Source organism: Pempheris klunzingeri, chromosome 8 (assembly GCF_042242105.1).
Source record: "Pempheris klunzingeri isolate RE-2024b chromosome 8, fPemKlu1.hap1, whole genome shotgun sequence".
Taxonomy (NCBI): Eukaryota; Metazoa; Chordata; class Actinopteri; order Acropomatiformes; family Pempheridae; genus Pempheris; species Pempheris klunzingeri.
The window spans coordinates 21,972,071-21,992,852 of NC_092019.1; the positions used below are offsets into that span (position 1 = coordinate 21,972,071).

Below are 20,782 nucleotides of genomic sequence, written 5' to 3' on the forward strand. Positions count from 1 at the left end.
CAGAGTTGCCCAGATGAGAACAAGCATCCTGACTAGATGATGAAAAGTCAGCGTCTCCCTCCACAGGATGAACTTTTCCTGTCAGAAACACATCTTACACATTGAGCTGACCAGAGTCACCTCCTCGGCCGACAGCACAGATTTAAATACAAGCTGATTCACCAAGTTCACCTGTGTAGTCACATGAATACGAAACATCTTCTTCAGGGCTATGAGCCCCCCGAAATGTTTCATCTGTTCAGGACTGCTGCTAGATAAATTATCTGCAGCTAAAACAGCTCAGAAATAGATCATCTCTACACACACACACACAGTAAATGTTGTGCTTTACCTCTTTGTGTCTTGTTCTCCAGCTCTCTTCTCTCCTCAGTGATCTGTGCTGAATCTCTCTGATCTGATCTGATCTGACTTGTCTTCCTCTTTTTGTTCTTCTTCCCTCTTCGTTAACAAGTTTCCAGGAAGTTTCTGCTGCCTCTCCAGACTGCCACCTTTAGAGCTACAGTCTGCTAATATCACACGTGTATTTGATATACCGAGTTGGGAATGTGCAACTTTGAATGATAAAATGAAAAAAGTCTTGAACGCTTTTTTAAATCCTATAATGACTGTGAGAAACTATGGCAAAGGGAAAATGCAGTATATGTGCAGTTTCCACCCACCAACTATCTTTCTGCTTTGTAATGCATAACACAATATGTATATATACCAGTCAATAATAACGGTCATTAAAAAGTAATTAATTTCATCATTAGTTTATTCATGTGTAAAAAGACAGCTCCGGTTGGATTCATCGTAGTTGTTCATTTCAACTTCGTGGTTTTGGAGAGAACTTTTGCATTTGTAAATGAATGGTTTTATGGTTTCATTGTGTATTGTACAACACTCAGAAAAGTTACTCAAATGCTCATTCATTTAAACATTGCCTTATATGACATTGCTGTATTCTCAGATAATTTCCCGGTCACACTTTAAGGTGCTAGATTACAACTATTTCTGTCTTCATCACTGACGATACGTCGGCATGTTAAACGCTCACTATAGAACTTGTCAACGCTGCAGAATGTACCGGACGTAAGAAAGGCGTTGTTGTTACCGACAGCTCAAGAGTTTCACCCCAAAAATAAAGTGTGTTTTTGGTCAGACTGATACCTGCACCACATTAAAAAGGGAAGTAATCCATGACTTGTTCAACAAGAAAACTGTTACAACTGCTACAACAAAACTAAAAGACAGCACTCTGATCTGCAATTTACAATTCTTCATATTTTATATCAGAATAAATTCAAAACAGTTTTAAGAGGAACTGAAGAGATCCCATCCTACTGCAGTTCCACTGTGAGAGAAATCTACAGTCCTTGTTCTGCAGTGATGCATCTCAATAATCAGTCAGCGCCAATGTGAGGTTTCAGCAGTGTGAGTTAGACAACTGCAAATGACCAAGAAAACCCTGTCCACAGTGGAAACACAGGGACAGACTTTTGGAAGACACCCTCTTCATTTGTCCGGCTAAAGCCTCATATTAGCTTTGTTTAATGAAATGCATTTTGGGCTTTGGATTTTGTCCTCAGTCTCTGAAATTAATTTAGGAAGGGATTTAACTCCTTCAGTGTACAATGGCCATACGACTACTGCTGCGACATACATCTGAAAACATGTCAGCCTACCCTTTGAGTTTCTTTGTTGGAGACATCCTAAATGAAAATGAAACAAGACTAAAAGTCTACAGTCATAGCCAGCGGCTCTGTGAAACTGCCACAGTGCTTTGACCTAAATGCTAATGTCAGCATGCTAACATGCTCACAGTGACAATACTAACATGCTGATGTTGACAATGTATGATATTTATTATGTTAACATCTTAGTTTAGCATATCAGCAGATTTGCTGATTGGCTTAAATCACAAAGTAAAGTTGAGGCTAATGGGACAATGTGACGTTTTCACCTGATGATTTTATTCCAACTTTGGAAATTTGTCTGTAACAGTTAAATCACTTGAAATGTTTTTTAACGCAAGACCAGAAAGATATCCTATTACAACATAAAACTCCCACTGATTCAGCACCATGGACAGAGCTGGCAGTCACTGCACAACTACAGGGAGAGTGGGTATTTTCAGTGTAATGGACCCTCAGAGCAAATTATTTTGGGATGAAGGAAATGTTCAAGAGTATTGGAATTTGGGGGGAAAATGGCATGCTATCATTTCATGGCAATCCATCCAATAATTGTTGTAATACTTCAGTGATGCACCAGGTAAAGTTGCAGTACGAATAAAGTCACTGAGTCGTCCTCTGGAGATTATGAATGTCTGTATAAAATGGGAACCTATCCAATAATCATCTGGTCTGAAGTGGTCAAAAGAAACCAACCAACAGACGGACCAATGTTGTCGTCCCTGCAGTCACAGTGAAGAGAGACACCTATTACTTACACAGCCTCAAAGTGAGGATTCATTTCTGAGGAGCTCTGGGCTGAAAAGTGGGACACAGAGGACAGAGGTGGGGGCCCCTCTGCCCCCTTTTTTCATGGATGTGGGTAAACTTTAGTTCATGAAAAGTCAACACATAGAAGCACAACAACGCTTGAATAAAGAAATTCTGTCCAAGTTCCAGTCGCCCCTTGGTTTAAATGGATGGAATTACACAGCCTCTCACACGTAGAGGTGTGAAGCGTCTCCGCCACCTCAGATTACCACAGTCTAAGAAGATCTCAGCTCGGTGGTAGAAACCATGCACAGAAATGTCATCCATCCACCAGAGTAACAATTCATCATCAGTCCGTTACAACAATCCATCACATCTGATGAGAGCTCCTCAATGCAACACAGTCCTCATATCTCACCCATTATATCCTTCACATTGGAGTACACCGCCTCTTCCTCCCCTTCCTCTTCCTCTGGGACACAATGTTTTGTCTCCTCCTCCCCCCCCATCATCGCCTCCTCCTCCTCTTCCTCCTCCTCCTCCTCCTCCTCTTTGTCGTCCATCACTTCACCTTCTTCTTCGCCATTGTCTTCAATTTCCTCTTTTACTCCTTTCTTAATCTCAGCGTACTCCGTCTCTGTGGCCTCTTGTTTCTTCGCCGCCTCGCTTGGTGTCTTTCTTTTCAACACGGTGAAATCAATGCTGGCGTATTCCACGTCTTTTGGTCCATCAGCAAGATCAGGGGCGGCTTCCTCCGCTGCCACAGCTTCATCTCCTTCAGCTGCGTCTTGGCAGTAGGTCTGATCGTCTTCCACTGCTTGACCAGCGTCAATCTGTCAGGTACAATGTAAAAGATGCTTCTCATTCAGCAGCTGCTACAAGCACTAAAATGATGAACAATATGCACGAAATCTATCAGGTATACTTACATGACTGGTGAACATATATTTCAAGTCATATGACACTTTTGTATTTATTTCTTTTAAATGCTCTGGTATTGTTAAATAACATTTGCAAGACTTGAAACTTGACAGATGTCGTAATTCATCACATGCCTGCTTTTATCATGAATGTGGGAATGAAATGAGATCAACCTGTGTGTAATGTTGTCAGACACTTTGAATGACAATATAAGTCTATCAGACTTGGGAACAAAAAGCACTTTAGTGTACGTACTTTGATCAGGTGCAATTTCCCCAAAGGATTACAATACAACCATTACAGCCTGTTCTTGGCATTTCAGGTCATTTCGACCCCCAAAATGTGTGAAAATACAGCCCAGGCTTAAAAATACCGACGTTATCCTTTAAAGCAGGCATCAAGCTGGGCTTTGATAGAATATACAGCGTCTCAAGTGTCAACCTCCTGCAAGCTGATTTAGCAGTTAGTTCAGTCCAAGCACAGATGTTGTGCTTGCTTGAGTCGACTGTCAACGGCTGCATCATTCATGCTTCATTGCCAGTGGCTCATTCATCAGCTGCTGGGCTACGAGCTGACCAGTCGCATCCAATCACATTTGTGCAGGTTGACAAGGCAGCCAGTCTGACACTTCTAACTATTACTCTGCTGATGATGACTCCTCCTTGTTTGCTGTATTTTTGGTATTGGTGAATTCAGTAAAATGTCCATGTATGTGTTTGTTAAAGGGAGAGTATTTCTCCTTGTTGCTGCACAGATTCTTTGTTCCCTGGAAGAGCAGACTCTTTTCTGCCTGATCCAGCTGTGCATCCATTTTCTATTTACAGTCAGTTCCTTGAGTACGGTGTTTCTGACTGAAACGTAATACTATGAAAGCTACATTCACACATCTAAAATACTACATGATATATTGGGGACAGTTCTAAACAAAAGCGTTGTACAACTGTTTTTACCAGTACAGCATATATAACATTAGCTAAATAGACTTAAATACCAGTGCTCTGGTATCCTCTTGACTGGTCACCATCTCCAGAGGCTCATCCAGATTTCCTGAGCTTTTCTGTTTTTTCCTGAAAAAAGGAAAACAAGACAAGACATTTGAACAACCATACAATCACATTTATCTATGAAGATTGTCCAGGAATTGATTATTGGATTAATTACTGTACCTGTGGCATTTTTTAGCCAAACAACAAAGGACTGCTGAAAGAAGAGCCCCAATAAAAAAGGCAATGATGACTTCCCATCGTGAAACCATATTCATTACTTCTCTGGAGTGATCTGGTATCAAGAAGAAGCAACGAAAAGATGTTTATGCCCATGTCACTTATGCAGTAGCTTTCTTTTGACAGCTTGCACAACGGTTGTCTAAGTACAAAGATCACAGTAAAATAAAAAATGCAGTACAAAAGATGTCATAAAGCAGTGGTCTACAGTAGAAGAAGTGCTGTAGCTGAGAAGATGTACCCTTTTGTTGTGGCATTTTTATCTGGATGGTGAGGTTTTCTTTTGCTTCTCCTATGTCATTGCTGCTGACACACTCGACCACAGTGCTGCTGTGGTCCTTCACACTGAGGGTGATGGTGCTGTTGACTGTGTGCTTTGACACAGTGGCAGTGACAGAGTACTCAGTGTGGTTCTCCAACAGCGGCCATCTGATGGTGGGTAAAGGAATCCCCTGACTGATGCACACACAGGTCAGGACCTCCGACTGAAGCTCACATCCAGACTTATTCAAGATCTTTGGAAACCCTGTAAACACACGAGCAGAATCACAGCAAAATGCAGACAATGTGAAGATCAACTTCCTTTTCAAGACGATTACTACAGTCTCCTTACAAGCCAGAGTTACATCAGCAGATGTAGTCACAGCTGTGTCCAGCTGTTTTGCTGTACAGATGTACCGTCCTGAATGTTCCACCATCACATCAGAGATGATGAGTGTGGCTGATCCAGTGTGGTTCTGCAGGTCAGTGTCGGGTCCACTGTGCAGCTCGGTGCTGGAACCAAGTTTAGTCCATGTGATATGAGACGGAGGAAAACTTTCAGCACTGCAGGTCAGATTCAGAACGCCTCCCTCCCTCACAGTTGTATCTCCACTGATTACAGGCGCCCTCATATCTGTGAAGCAGATTTTAAACAAAGTATCTTCGCAATGTGACTTGTGATTGTGTTCATACATTGAATGCCCCATCTATATTCTACCACTGGAGGGCGCAAAAGTCTTTTCAAACCCCAGACAGAGTAAATCATCTCGCTCCAGCGAGGCTGATTTCCATTGAAAACTGAATCAGATAAAGTTAATTTTATGTTACATTGCTGAAGCACACTGAGTTTGTTCCATCGGTCTTTGAAGGTGTGGAAGTTATTCAGGAGGACACTGACAGGCTCATTAAGGTTGTTTGCTGCTCTAAACGTTGAGTTTCAGTTTCCCCAGAAGAAGAGGGAGGAAAATACTTCAGGACATTTTCTGTCTTAGATCATTTGTACAATGTACTTACATATCACTGCTACATCCACTTCCTTCTTCAGGGTGTTGGTCACATGTTTTACTGTGCACACGTACAGCCCAGAATCTTCTGCTGCTACGTTAGAGATGGAGAAAGTGGCCGTTCCACTTTGTTCCTGCAGGTCACTTAAAGTGTTGTTCTGCAGAAGAGTTTCTGTTCTATTTTGCAGGTTTCTGTCAGAAGACTTAGTCCATGTGAGAAGAGATGGAGGGAAACTTTCAACACTGCAGCTCAGATTCAGAGTCTCACCCTCCTTCACATGTGGATTCCCAGTGATATTAATTTCCTTCACATCTATGAGACAAAATAATATACCGTATCAAATACAGTGTTATAGGACAAAAGGTAAAGGTGAGAGTAAAGTACAGTCTACACTATACTCACAGGTCACATTCAGAGTCATCGTCTCCTCTGTAGTCGTGCTGCCTGTGAAGCCCACCTTACAGGTGACCTCAGTGCCGTGGTGTTCAGCTGAAAGGTTAAAGGTCAAAGTTGAGCTGTGTCTCTGTGTGACAGCCGCCACATTGTCAGTCTTGACAGCGGTGATGTTTCCTGTGATGTGAGAGTCGTTCTCTCCTGCTCTTCTCCACGTCCAGGTGATTTTAGGAGCAGATCCAGAGCAGAGACCAGGAGCAGTGCAGGTCAGGGTGGTCTGCTGTTCCTCTGTCAGAGGAGGAATCATCACTGTGGGCCTCTGGGTCAGATCTCAGGGGAGAGCAGATATGTTGTTAAACGTTTCAGTGGGGCAATAGGCCTTCTGACAGGAGTCAGGAGTTTGTTGGTGCAGTTCATAGGTGACACACAAACACATTCACTGTGTATATTTGTTGTAGCTCTTCCTACCTTTAACAGAGACAGCTGTTTTTAGGGAAAATGTAAATCCATCTTCCTGCTCACTCCATCTGATGCCATTAACTCTGAGCTGATACGACCCAGAGTCTGACTCAGTGAGGTCCTTGATGATGATGCTGCAGGTGTTCTGCGTCACGTCAGGCTCCAGCAGAGACACTCGTCCTTTGAACCCAGACTGAACTTTCTTGTTGTTCTTGTTAGTGTGGAATATTATGTCTGAGTCACCACATCTTTGTTTAGATGGTTCACATTTGTACCAAACCATATTTTGGGGTGTAAAGTAACGAGGAGTGCTGAAAGAACAGGGTATCACAACACAGAGTCCAGCCTCTGCTGTTATCGCTTCTCTAAGAGTGACACAGAATCCAGCAAAACAATCCGTCCTTCCTCCCACTGATGCTCCTGTTAACGACACAGTGAAACAAACATAAGGGGTATTTCAATTTTTAACAAAACACCATATTTAATAAAATGATTAAGAAAGCCCGCTACTCCTGATGGATAATAAACCGTTTTCGTTTTCTGTAACTGCTGTTGTCATCAGTGGCAACCACAAAGCACTCATCATGAAAAATGAATAACTGTTTTGTTCACATCTTTAATGATGGCATTGAGAGGTAATAAAGATGCATACCTGTGTCAGCACTGCTGCCTCTCACAGAGAACAGCAGAGTTGCCCAGATGAGAACAAACATCCTGGTCTGATGCTTAAGACAGTCAGGCTCTCCCTCCGCAGGACAAACTTCACACTGAAAGTGTGGTAAACATGCAGGAACTGAGCCAGAGGAAACTCTACAGCTGATATCACAGATCTTAATACAGGATGTTGCATGTTGAGTTATTCCATAGTTGCGTGATCAGCACAATGTATCCGTGGGTGTGACCGCCCTGACATTCTGTATGGTAACACATTTTGTAATGGTCCTACACTGGAAATTAACTTTACGACAATAATCTTTACAAGAAATGCTGCTTTTGATCGCTGAAATCAGTCATTAAACGCACCAACTGTGACAAATACAGATCATTGTTAATCCTCCCATCCATCCTCACACTTTCTCCAGTCCAGTCCACCTTTACTTCACCAGAAAATCCAGGAAAGTCAAAAAAAACATTTTTATTTGATCAATTAGCGAAAAATGTAATCACTTCAGCAATGTTGGGTTTTACCTCTTTCTGTCTCGTTCGCCCGCTCTCTTCTCTTCTCTCCACAGTGTTCCTGCTCTGAACTGCCTCTTCCTCTCAACACTTTTCTATTTCTTCCCTCTTTGTGCAACAACAATGTTTCAGGAAGTTTCCCCAGACACCACTGAGCTGTATTTCTCCCCTCGCAGGCTTTCATACTCTTAATGTATTCTCATAATATCAGAATATGTGTGTCAAATAATGTCTAATTACAAATTTGCACCTTTGACATTGAATAATACGATGTGGTTTCTTTAGATCCACTCCATGGCTAAAGTAATGATTTTTGAAAAGGGAAGTCCTGTAAAAGTGTGTGTGTTGAGCAACAGACAAACCAGTACAAGCAGTGAAGAGTTCAGCAGAGACTAGAGAGTCTCACACACGGGATATTTATACAACACAGTGTGTGGGGTTTATCATCATGACGTACACCAAAACATCTCATCTAGTGAGCACAGTTTTGGGCAGAGATCAGTTTGGTCCACTACAGGAGGAACCTGTAGTTACGTACAGTTGGTACACACACAATTGATATATGAAAGAGAAGAACTATCACAATAGTAAGCCACCAAAGATCTTGCCTTATCAGCCTTGACTCAGTGTAGGGAGAAACAGTAGTTACATACAGTTGGTGCTTCTTCTATCAGCATGCACAGTCAGTAATTTTTCCATTACACACTTCTCACATATTTCTATGGGACTGTTTTGAAGTGTTGGTATTGAACCTTGAATCAGCTGAACAATGCGCGGCACATACGACATGCGTGCTGCTGTAAATGGTCTGCACTAATAGCTATGCAGTGAGAGTTGAGTGATGACGGTCAAATGAACTTCGTCGTGCATTAAAAAGATAACTTGTGACACTTGTAAGCACCAACAGTTTCAAATACAAGGTATTTGCTTCCAGCATTTCCCTTTTTCAGCTGCATGCGGCCTCCTGTGAAGCACTTCTGCATATTTGTGTGTTTTTATGATTAATATTGTGCAATATAGAGATGTAGATACTGTTCAGAGCACAGAAGTGTTCATTTAAATACTGACTTATACGACACCGCTGTGGTCCCACTATCTCCACTAACTTCCTATTTGCACTTCAAGGTGCCAGATTCTGACTATTTTTAGCTGCACTCATTTAACATATTGATTTCAGATATCAGAACCTAGAGCAACCAGAGGTTAGAAAGGCTGCCCGCAAACCCACAATCAATTGTAGAATCTTCCAACATCTCCAGACTTGTTGAGAAATCTACAAAGCACTTAAATTGCAGCAGGAATCTCTTTGGTGTGAATAGGGAACAACAAAGAAGTGCTGGAGTTTTACCCTTAACACCTGACATGCAAATACAGCAATCCTGATCTTACCTGACAATAATATGTGCTGTTAAAGTCGCAGTTAACACAGGCACTCATTTAAATAATGGCTTTTTCTTCAATAGCGTCCATGTAGCGTGATGCAGCGATTTCAAATCAATGCCAGAAATTATTCCTACACAGGCCACATAGAACACATCGGATTTTAGAGCTTCTTCTACTTAATATTAACATTTTCATGCAGGAATTATGATTCTTTCAATATTTTCCATGTAACGTGACGCAGAGATTCCTGTGTAATATCGTCATACATGTATGTTTCTGCATGTCTCTGCATGGTGGTGGTGTGGGGGTGGTGAATGGGAGTTGGAGGCTCAAACATTAGAAACATTCAGTAAAAAAAAAAAGGGCTGAGAATCCACGAGTGCTTCCACGAGTCTTCATTTTAAACAAGCACTACGTTGGCTGAGTTTATTTAGTACTTTATTCTCTCTCTCTGGCTGAAAGTGTATCTACGGCTTGCAATTATTTTTCTAATTCCATGACAGAGATCAAGAGTGATTGATCTGTTACAGAAAACACTGAAATAAACAAAAGGTTGTTTCCTATTATTACTATTTATAATGCTCATCACAGGCCTCTTGGACACATTCCATCGTTTAAGCTACTTTTGACAATTTCACCTGTCTTGGTGCAAATCAACGTGACAACAGGTGCGCTGGAGAAGCAACAGCAAGACAACCCCCCAAAAAGGGAATGGTTTTACAGGTGGTAGCCACAGACAAATGCTCTCTCCTTGTCCTTCCTGACTGATTCCTCCTCTAGTTTTGCATTTTGCTGGTGTTCTTGTCACTACTGGTACCTGCAGCCCATTCGGGGCCATAAACACTACTGAGTCACATTGTGAGTTACTGTGATGAAATTCCCGCAAGTGGTATGAATCCAACCCTCAGTCGGTTTTGGTTTCCATTGACTGTTGCATCCTTTTGTTTTTGAATCTTGTTCCCAAATTACACAATGTACAGTGAAGATTTTGAACTTGAATGTTTAGTTAATCGAGATCTGATGTGTGATTTAAACGTTTCCTTCATTTTTTTTGAGCAGCGTATTGTGACAAATTATGGAGAACTGTTTCACCAATGATTATCTTTAATATTGGCATCATAACAAAATTACAATAAATGTACCTGTGTCAACATTTCTACTTCTCGCAGAGAGAAACAAAATCACCAAGGTGACAACAAACATCCTGATTTGATGACTAACACCGTCACTCTGTCCTTTAACACTACAAGTGTGGTCAGAATATGAGAAGTTCAGTTTATGAAACTAAGGACTCTACACAGTTGTCATCACAGGTCTTAAAACAGGATGTTGCATCTTCATTTATTCCACTGTTGCTTAAATCACTTTGGCCACCACTTCACCCAGTGTACGGCTAATCTGATACTTTTACTGTGAAGCAGTTTGTGAAATCTGCACTAGAAAGGCATTATATCAACAAACATACAACAGCTCACTAACAGCTCCCTCCCATCCTCCAGCACCATTTCCTAACACTGTCCACCTTTCTTGATTCACTACAGCTACACCAGGACATTTTTCATATTCATTTACAAGGGTAAATGTTGCATTTGACCTTTTTCTATCTTGATCTCTGCTCTGAAATGACTCTTCCTCTCCTCACTTTCCTGTTTCTTCTCCCTTTGTGTCAAGAAGAGGGATTTGTGAAGCTGTTGTTGTTTTTAGATTATCTCCATGAATGTGAAACTTCTTGAAAACAGGAAGTGTTTGTATAATATAAACCTTGTCATTAGGATACACCAACAAACCAGTAGAGCACTGCACTGATTACTAGTGTAATAGTTCATCATTTCAGGCTTCTTTTATATTGATTCAGTCATGCAGAGCACATACTGTAAACAACCAGGTGTGCATTACGCTAAATGCTCTGTGTTACAGCCTAATATTATATTGGTCATATATGAAAAAAGACAACTCTCACCACTGGTGAAGTGCATCAGATATCTAAGTATTTGCATGTTATTTCTCAGTTTTAACAACCTGCAGTCTAGAAAGCAGCTTTGTATTTGATCAGGTTCATATCTGCAACACGTTTCTAAACAGGGAGGTAATCAGCGATGTGTTGAACATGTCCGAGCTGCAGGTTTATAATGATGGCCTACAGTTGATGTAATTAATGAAGTCTCTGTTTCATCATGAGAGATTACATTGTTTCAACAAAGTTAATTACTGATATTCATGCATTGTGGAAATACCCAAACAACAATAGCTGTTTCCTTAAATAATATAATAACTGATGCTTCCTCATGTGGGGATTCTTGAATCCTTCATTTTGAATTCCTGAATCATTGGGTCTCTCTCTAATTAAAGAGTTTGGTCTAGACCTGCTCTTTATGTAAAGCGTCTTGAGATAATGCTGTTATGATTTGGCGCTCTATAAATAAAGATTGATTGATTGATTGAGATTGATTAAACTTTATAATGGACTGATATAAAATGTGGTGTTTGGTGTGATTATCAGGAGAGGTTCAACATTCTTTGGGCCAAATATTCATAGTTGTGTGTAGCCATAATGCCTCTCCGTTGTTTAGAATATGAAATTTCGACAACTAATAAGAAGCTTCAACAAATTTACAAATAAAAATGGCCTTTATTGCTGAAAACCATTGGATGGTTTCCTCCCTTTTGCATAAACTGTACAGTTTGTATTCCAGACACATTGTTAAAGATTTCTTATAAATTATTTACAATAAAATTTGAAATATTAGTCCATTGACTTGAACAGTACTGTTTCAGATCTCCAGACTGGTCTGTAAAACACTTAAATGACTAATAATGATAACATAATAATAATGCTAAGTGTAAGTTGTACTTAAATTCAAATAACCCAAAGAAATGCTATGTTTATGAAATCTTACAATGACAATATGATGTGACGGATCAGACAAAGTATGGAAGTACCATCTTCCCACCCACACTAAGTGGAAGCAGAGACTTTAGTTCAGATTCTGGCCAATAACATCGTACTCTGCTGATGGCTCAGTTTTCTGCAATGACATGTAAGTTCTGTCCTCCAGGTTTGGTGTCACCTTTTTTCTTGTGTTCCTTTGAAGAGAAGAGAGAGCGAGACATGATGTGTAAAAGTCCCCACTGCACCGAGAGTGCCTTTGAAGATGTATTGATATAAGTGCAGAGACAATAACTTTTTTGGAAAAGCAACTTTTTGAAAAACTGACACTTAAGAAAAGGAACTTCAAAAGCAACTTACTGTAACTTAAAAAAAAAATATCTTTGGGAAAAGTTAGTTAAAAAAGTAAAGAAGTACAGTTGGAATGATAGGATAAAGCCTGTGAGATAATGACCTCAGTGGGGACCCCAGTCGGTAGGTTGAGGGTTAAAGCATCAAATGATGACATAGTAACTTACCAAAGGACCATCATGCAGACAGCATTCACAGTGAGGGATACGGCAGCGACAGCCCAGGGAAGCGCTGCACTTAGTCCATGTTGATCTGCTGTTAGAATGCTGTTAGTAGATTGTAAAAGTATTCAAGTGCTATGTTTAGGATGTGTCAGCTATCCTCATTTACTCCGTTATTTATACCTATAGCTAGATGACAAAAAAATATTTACATCTCACATGACTTTTTTATTATATACGATATACTATATTTATATAGTATTCAAATGATCTTTTTATGAATGCATTTTTGTTAAGCTGCTGTTAAATACACCCAATACTTCCTGCAAAGTTTCAATGGAAAAGCCTTCCAGAGAGGAGAGGGTATTTTGCCACAGAACTCCTTAAAGACTATTCATATGTGTGTTTCATGTTTACAGTGTTCATTGACATCAAGCCACAGCAAATCAACAAAAGTAGTCTAACTGAGGCAGAGGAATTTAGATGAAATGCTTTTGTCTAATATCAGCTTCTCTCAAAAACTGCAATGTTTATTGTCAGTTTGACTATGTGTGGTAAACTCTAGCTGTGATGGCTGTGGTTGTAGACCAACCCTGGAGTATTCTAAACATGGTGTCAGCCATAGGTTTCTGATGGATTGTCATAAAGGGAAATTGTTTGCTGTGCTATCTTTGTCAGATACCACAACCAAGAAAGAAACGGATTGGGGCAAAGAGGGTCAAACCTGAGCTGAGGAATTATGAACATATGGAAACCACCAAGGCTGAGTGTGACTGGGTGAAACACCAGCCAACAGACCTGCTGAATGTACACTTTGAAAAGGCCAGGCAACTGTTAAAGAAAATGATTGTTATGTGTGTGTGTTCACCTTCTTGCATCTCTGAAGCTATGATGGTGATGCTCTGTTGAACACCCCCCATGTCATTGCTGCTGACACACTCAACCACAGTGCTGCTGTGGTCCTTCACACTGAGGGTGATGGTGCTGTTGACTGTGTGCTTTGACACAGTGGCAGTGACAGAGTACTCAGTGTGGTTCTCCAACAGCGGCCATCTGATGGTGGGTAAAGGAATCCCCTGACTGATGCACACACAGGTCAGGACCTCCGACTGAAGCTCACATCCAGACTTATTCAAGATCTTTGGAAACCCTGTAAACACACGAGCAGAATCACAGCAAAATGCAGACAGTGTGAAGATCAACTTCCTTTTCAAGACGATTACTACTGTCTCCTTACAAGTCACAGTTACATCAGCAGATGTAGTCACAGCTGTGTCCAGCTGTTTTGCTGTACAGATGTACCGTCCTGAATGTTCCACCATCACATCAGAGATGATGAGTGTGGCTGATCCAGTGTGCAGCTCGGTGCTGAAACCAAGTTTAGTCCATGTGATATGAGACGGAGGAAAACTTTCAGCACTGCAGGTCAGATTCAGAACGCCTCCCTCCCTCACAGTTGTACCTCCACTGATTACAGGCACCCTCATATCTGTGAAGCAGATTTTAAACAAAGTAACTTCACAATGTGACTTGTGATTGTGTTCATACATTGAATGCCCCATCTATATTCTACCACTGGAGGGCGCAAAAGTCTTTTCAAACCCCAGACAGAGTAAATCATCTCGCTCCAGCGAGGCTGATTTCCATTGAAAACTGAATCAGATAAAGTTAATTTTATGTTACATTGCTGAAGCACACTGAGTTTGTTCCATCGGTCTTTGAAGGTGTGGAAGTTATTCAGGAGGACATTGACAGGCTCATTAAGGTTGTTTGCTGCTCTAAACGTTGAGTTTCAGTTTCCCCAGAAGAAGAGGGAGGAAAATACTTCAGGACATTTTCTGTCTTAGATCATTTGTACAATGTACTCACATATCACTGCTACATCCACTTCCTTCTTCAGGGTGTTGTTCACATGTTTTACTGTGCACACGTACAGCCCAGAATCTTCTGCTGCTACGTTAGAGATGGAGAAAGTGGCCGTTCCACTTTGTTCCTGCAGGTCACTTAAAGTGTCGTTCTGCAGAAGAGTTTCTGTTCTATTTTGCAGGTTTCTGTCAGAAGACTTAGTCCATGTGAGAAGAGATGGAGGGAAACTTTCAACACTGCAGCTCAGATTCAGAGTCTCACCCTCCTTCACACTTGGATTCCCAGTGATATTAATTTCCTTCAAATCTATGAGACAAAATAATATACCGTATCAAATACAGTGTTATAGGACAAAAGGTAAAGGTGAGAGTAAAGTACAGTCTACACTATACTCACAGGTCACATTCAGAGTCACCGTCTCCTCTGTAGTCGTGTTGCCTGTGAAGCCCACCTTACAGGTGACCTCAGTGCCGTGGTGTTCAGCTGAAAGGTTAAAGGTCAAAGTTGAGCTGTGTTTCTGTGTGACAGCCGCCACATTGTCAGTCTTGACAGCGGTGATGTTTCCTGTGATGTGAGAGTCGTTCTCTCCTGCTCTTCTCCACGTCCAGGTGATTTTAGGAGCAGATCCAGAGCAGAGACCAGGAGCAGTGCAGGTCAGGGTGGTCTGCTGTCCCTCTGTCAGAGGAGGAATCATCACTGTGGGCCTCTGGGTCAGATCTCAGGGGAGAGCAGATATGTTGTTAAACGTTTCAGTGGGGCAATAGGCCTTCTGACAGGAGTCAGGAGTTTGTTGGTGCAGTTCATAGGTGACACACAAACACATTCACTGTGTATATTTGTTGTAGCTCTTCCTACCTTTAACAGAGACAGCTGTTTTTAGGGAAAATGTAAATCCATCTTCCTGCTCACTCCATCTGATGTCATTAACTCTGAGCTGATACGACCCAGAGTCTGACTCAGTGAGGTCCTTGATGATGATGCTGCAGGTGTTCTGCGTCACGTCAGGCTCCAGCAGAGACACTCGTCCTTTGAACCCAGACTGAACTTTCTTGTTGTTCTTTTTAGTGTGGAATATTATGTCTGAGTCACCACATCTTTGTTTAGATGGTTCACATTTGTACCAAACCATATTTTGGAGTATAAAGTAAGGAGGAGTGCTGAAAGAACAGGGTATCACAACACAGAGTCCAGCCTCTGCTGTTATCGCTTCTCTAAGAGTGACACAGAATCCAAAAGAACAGACCGTCCTTCCTCCCACTGATGCTCCTGTTAACGAGGCAAACAAAACAGAGGCTAAAAAACATGGGAATGGTTTAGCAGATGTTTAGATTTTCACATACACCTAAATATCTAATCACAAGATTACCTCAGATAGGTAGCACGTCTGCTGTTTGACCAGACAACATAACATGATTTCTGTGTTTCAAACCACCTGTTCACTCTCTGGGATATATTGTTACGCAAATCAATTTGGTTAAGCATTTCAGTAAAACATATAAAGGGGCATTTATTACTGAAAACTATTTCAGGCTACTTGTATATTAGAATTTTATGTGCAAAGTGTCGCCATCAAAACAAGGTTACAATGGAGATGGATACCTGTGTCCGCATTGCTGCCTCTCACAGAGAACAGCAGAGTTGCCCAGATGAGAACAAGCATCCTGACTAGATGATGGAAAGTCAGCGTCTCCCTCCACAGGATGAACTTTTCCTGTCAGAAACACATCTTACACATTGAGCTGACCAGAGTCACCTCCTCGGCCGACAGCACAGATTTAAATACAAGCTGATTCACCAAGTTCACCTGTGTAGTCACATGAATACGAAACATCTTCTTCAGGGCTATGAGCCCCCCGAAATGTTTCATCTGTTCAGGACTGCTGCTAGATAAATTATCTGCAGCTAAAACAGCTCAGAAATAGATCATCTCTACACACACACACACAGTAAATGTTGTGCTTTACCTCTTTGTGTCTTGTTCTCCAGCTCTCTTCTCTCCTCAGTGATCTGTGCTGAATCTCTCTGATCTGATCTGATCTGACTTGTCTTCCTCTTTTTGTTCTTCTTCCTTCTTCGTTAACAAGTTTCCAGGAAGTTTCTGCTGCCTCTCCAGACTGCCACCTTTAGAGCTACAGTCTGCTAATATCACACGTGTATTTGATATACCGAGTTGGGAATGTGCAACTTTGAATGATAAAATGAAAAAAGTCTTGAACGCTTTTTTAAATCCTATAATGACTGTGAGAAACTATGGCAAAGGGAAAATGCAGTATATGTGCAGTTTCCACCCACCAACAATCTTTCTGCTTTGTAATGCATAACACAATATGTATATATACCAGTCAATAATAACGGTCATTAAAAAGTAATTAATTTCATCATTAGTTTATTCATGTGTAAAAAGACAGCTCCGGTTGGATTCATCGTAGTTGTTCATTTCAACTTCGTGGTTTTGGAGAGAACTTTTGCATTTGTAAATGAATGGTTTTATGGTTTCATTGTGTATTGTACAACACTCAGACAAGTTACTCAAATGCTCATTCATTTAAACATTGCCTTATATGACATTGCTGTATTCTCAGATAATTTCCTAGGTGCTAGATTACAACTATTTCTGTCTTCATCACTGACGATACGTCGGCATGTTAAACGCTCACTATAGAACTTGTCAACGCTGCAGAATGTACCGGACGTAAGAAAGGCGTTGTTGTTAGCGACAGCTCAAGAGTTTCACCCCAAAACTAAAGTGTGTTTTTGGTCAGACTGACCACATTAAAAAGGGAAGTAATCCATGACTTGTTCAACAAGAAAACTGTTACAACTGCTACAACAAAACTAAAAAACAGCACTCTGATCTGCAATTTACAATTCTTCATATTTTATATCAGAATAAATTCAAAACAGTTTTAAGAGGAACTGAAGAGATCCCATCCTACTGCAGTTCCACTGTGAGAGAAATCTACAGTCCTTGTTCTGCAGTGATGCATCTCAATAATCAGTCAGCGCCAATGTGAGGTTTCAGCAGTGTGAGTTAGACAACTGCAAATGACCAAGAGCGCTACTGTGTTGGAGTTCTCCCACGATGAACGAGAGGGCCACCTTCATGCGACTACGGGTTGCTGGGGGGGACTCCATAGTTCTACTGGGAGACTTCAACGGGTGATTGGAATGAACGGCATGCCAGTGTGGTGCTTTGTTATTGGACTTCTGTACTAAGCATGGATTGACCATAACAAACACCATGTTCAAGCATAGGGTGGTTCGTAAGTGTACATGGTACCAGACCACCTTAGGCCAAAGATCTATGATTGATTTTGTGGTCGTGTCATCGGATCTGCACCTGTATGTCTTGGACACTTGGATGAAGAGAGGTGCAGAGCTGTCAACTGATCACCACCTGGTGGTGAGTTGGATCAGATGGCGGGGGAAGCTGCCAGACAGACCTGGTAGGGCCAAACGTGTAGTGAGGGTTTGCTGGGAATGTCTGGTGGAGGCCCCTGTCCAGGAGATCTTCGACTTGGATTCAAGAGAAACAATACGGATTCCGTCCTGGTCGTGGAACAGTTGACCAGCTCTTTACCCTTGCGGGATTGTTGGAGGTGTCATGGAAGTTTGCCCATCCAGTATACATGTGTTTTGTAGACTTGGAGAAGGCCAATGATCGTGTCCCTTGGCAAATCCTGTGGGGAGTACTGCAGGAGTATGGAGTACCAGGTTCGTTGCTACAAGCTATTTGGTCTCTGTATAACCAAAGTGAGAGCTGTGTCCACATTCTCGGCACAAAGTCAAGCACGTTCTCAGTGGGTGTTGGACTCCGATAAGGCTACCCATTAACAGTGATCCTGTTCGTGATTTTCAAGGACAGGATCTCAAGGTGCAGCCGAGGTTTGGAGACCTCAGAACTGCATCTCTGCTTTTTGCAGATGATGTGGTTCTGTTGGTTTCCTCAGATTGTGAGTTGCGTGTGGCATCAGCAGTAATGCAGGCACTATACCGGTCCATTGCAGTGAAGAGGGAGCTGAGCTGGAAGGCAAAGTTCAACATTTTGATCTACGTTCCAACCCTCAACTATGGTCATGAGCTCTGAGTAATGACCGAAAGAACGAGATTACTACAAGCGGCTTAAATAAATTTCCTCCGTAGGAGCTCAGACATCCAGGAGGGGCTCGGAGTAGAACCACTGCTCCTTCACATCGAAAGAAGCTAGTTGAGGTGGTTCAGGCATCTGGTCAGGATGCCTCCTGGGTGCCTCCCCTTAGAGGTTTTCCGGGTACTTGCTGGAGGGATTACATCTATCATCTGGCCTGGGAATGCCTCGGGATCCCCCAGGAGGAGCTGGAAAGCGTTGCTTGGGAGAAAGGCGTCCAGAGTGCCCTGCTTGACCTGTTGCTACCGCAACCCGAACCCAAATAAGTGGAAGATAATGGATGGATGGATGGATGGATGGATGGATGGATGGATGGATGGATGGCTGTAATCACAAAGTTGAGGCTACTGGGACAAAGTGACATTTCGACCTGATGATGGCGCTAAATATAAAGTTAAGGAATTACAATTTAGACTCAGATGGACATAAATGCCTGTACCAGATTTTATGGGGGACTGCCCATTGTTCGGACAGCCCATTATTCTGAATCCCCAACAGCACAAAAAGTGTCCCACTGGACCAAAAGTCCATTTGTCTGACAGCATATTATCTAAAACTAACAGCACAGAAACGTAACCACAACCAACAATACAGCAGTGTAGCCTGACTTGCAGCCTACCTTGGTGATGGGTTGCACACCAACTGAGGTAACACTCTCATGATTCTATTCCGACTCTGAATATTAGTCCAACGATCCAGCACCATGGACAGAGCTTGAACTAACAAATGCAATGGGAGCGAGCATTTTCAGAGCAATGCAAATGTTAAAGACTATTTGAGTTTCATAACAATGGCATGCCACCATTTTATGGTAATCCAATCCAATAGGTGCTCAAACATTTCAATGAAAACCACATGCCAATCATGCGGTGATGCACCAGGTAAAGTTGCAGTACGAATAAAGTCATTGAGTCGTCCTCTGGAGATTATGAATGTCTGTATAAAATTGAATGGGAACCTATCCAATAATCATCTGGTCTGAAGTGGTCAAAAGAAACCGACCAACAGACGGACCAATGTTGTCGTCCCTGCAGTCACAGTGAAGAGAGACACCTATTACTTACACAGCCTTAAAGTGAGGATTCATTTCTGAGGAGCTCTGGGCTGAAAAGTGGGACACAGAGGACAGAGGTGGGGGCCCCTCTGTCCCCTTTTTCATGGATGCGGGTAAACTTTAGTTCATGAAAAGTCAACACAATGAAGCACAACAATGCTTGAATAAAGAAATTCTGTCCAAGTTCCAGTCGCCCCTTAGTTTGAATGGATGGAATTACACAGCCTCTCACACATAGAGGTGTGAAGCGTCTCCGCCACCTCAGATTACCACAGGCTGTTTAGCAGATGTTTAGTTTAGCACATTAGGATGCTGAATCCACTTTATAAAAACATCAATAGATTAAATGAAACTTTGGAAAGTCCTGTTTGTGAGGGTTGTTTTAGTTTGGCGGTGTAAAACTGCACTTTAGGAGGACGTGCATCTTGTTCTGTTTTCTTCACGTAACCAGAGAAGTGGATCCAAGAAGCAAGAAGAGAATGGCACACATGGTTTCATCATGACTTTCCAAAACAAAGAAAAGGGACAGCATGAGAGACAATTCATAGTTTTTCTATCAATAATCAACTGTTTGCATTCCATGTTGTTTTTATTTTATTTATGTTTGCATGGAACTGAAGACAGATGAATTTGCTTGAGATGTGAAAGACTTGTTTAAAATAAAAAAAGCAAGCAAACTACATCATTGCAGAGATCCTATTGTCATTAAGTAACAGTGCTAATTTGCAGAGAGATTGCAAAACCCTGATCTGAATTATTATGTCAATCATATATGTAGAAAAAAAAAAATCTCCATAATGGTAATTATGATCACCACAAAGTATAGGACATAGAAATTTGCTTTACAACACACTGTGACAAAAGATTAGGTACAACATATTTGATAATTCTATTTCTTTTCAAAATAATTAAATAAAAAATAATCCCCCATGAGGCATTCAAACACAGGAACTGGTTATTGACTTTGTGCATACAGGAAATTTAAGAATGCTGGCCATCATATCCATCATTAAGTCGACAGAACAATGTCTTACTAAAAGGCTAATGTGAGTCAGAATAGCTGGCTGACACA

General features: G+C 41.5%; 1 protein-coding gene across 1 annotated transcript; it reads right to left on the bottom strand.

Moving 5' to 3' along the window:
- Window positions 1-736: 736 nt before the first annotated feature.
- LOC139204874 (hemicentin-1-like) lies at window positions 737-15,407 on the bottom strand. Its single transcript, XM_070834894.1, has 17 exons — window positions 15,365-15,407; window positions 14,906-15,226; window positions 14,513-14,815; window positions 13,881-14,132; window positions 13,512-13,793; window positions 12,650-12,734; window positions 12,223-12,328; window positions 7,874-7,942; window positions 7,338-7,452; window positions 6,695-7,105; window positions 6,236-6,556; window positions 5,843-6,145; window positions 5,181-5,462; window positions 4,809-5,093; window positions 4,511-4,622; window positions 4,336-4,411; window positions 737-3,256 (listed from the first exon to the last, which is right to left on the bottom strand). The coding sequence occupies exons 2-17, from the start codon at window positions 15,201-15,203 to the stop codon at window positions 2,831-2,833; spliced, it is 3,726 nt and encodes a 1,241-aa protein (XP_070690995.1). The 5' UTR covers window positions 15,204-15,226; window positions 15,365-15,407; the 3' UTR covers window positions 737-2,830.
- Window positions 15,408-20,782: the final 5,375 nt, after the last annotated feature.

Excerpts from the sequence above, each read along its gene's own strand:
- LOC139204874 (XM_070834894.1), bottom strand. The coding sequence starts at position 15,203 with ATGATTCCTCCTCTGACAGAGGGACAGCAGACCACCCTGACCTGCACT. Across the intron at positions 14,816-14,905 it reads GGTGACTCTGAATGTGACCT|ATTTGAAGGAAATTAATATC; the intron begins GTGAGTATAGTG and ends TTTGTCTCATAG. Across the intron at positions 7,453-7,873 it reads GGCGAACGAGACAGAAAGAG|TGTGAAGTTTGTCCTGCGGA; the intron begins GTAAAACCCAAC and ends CCACACTTTCAG.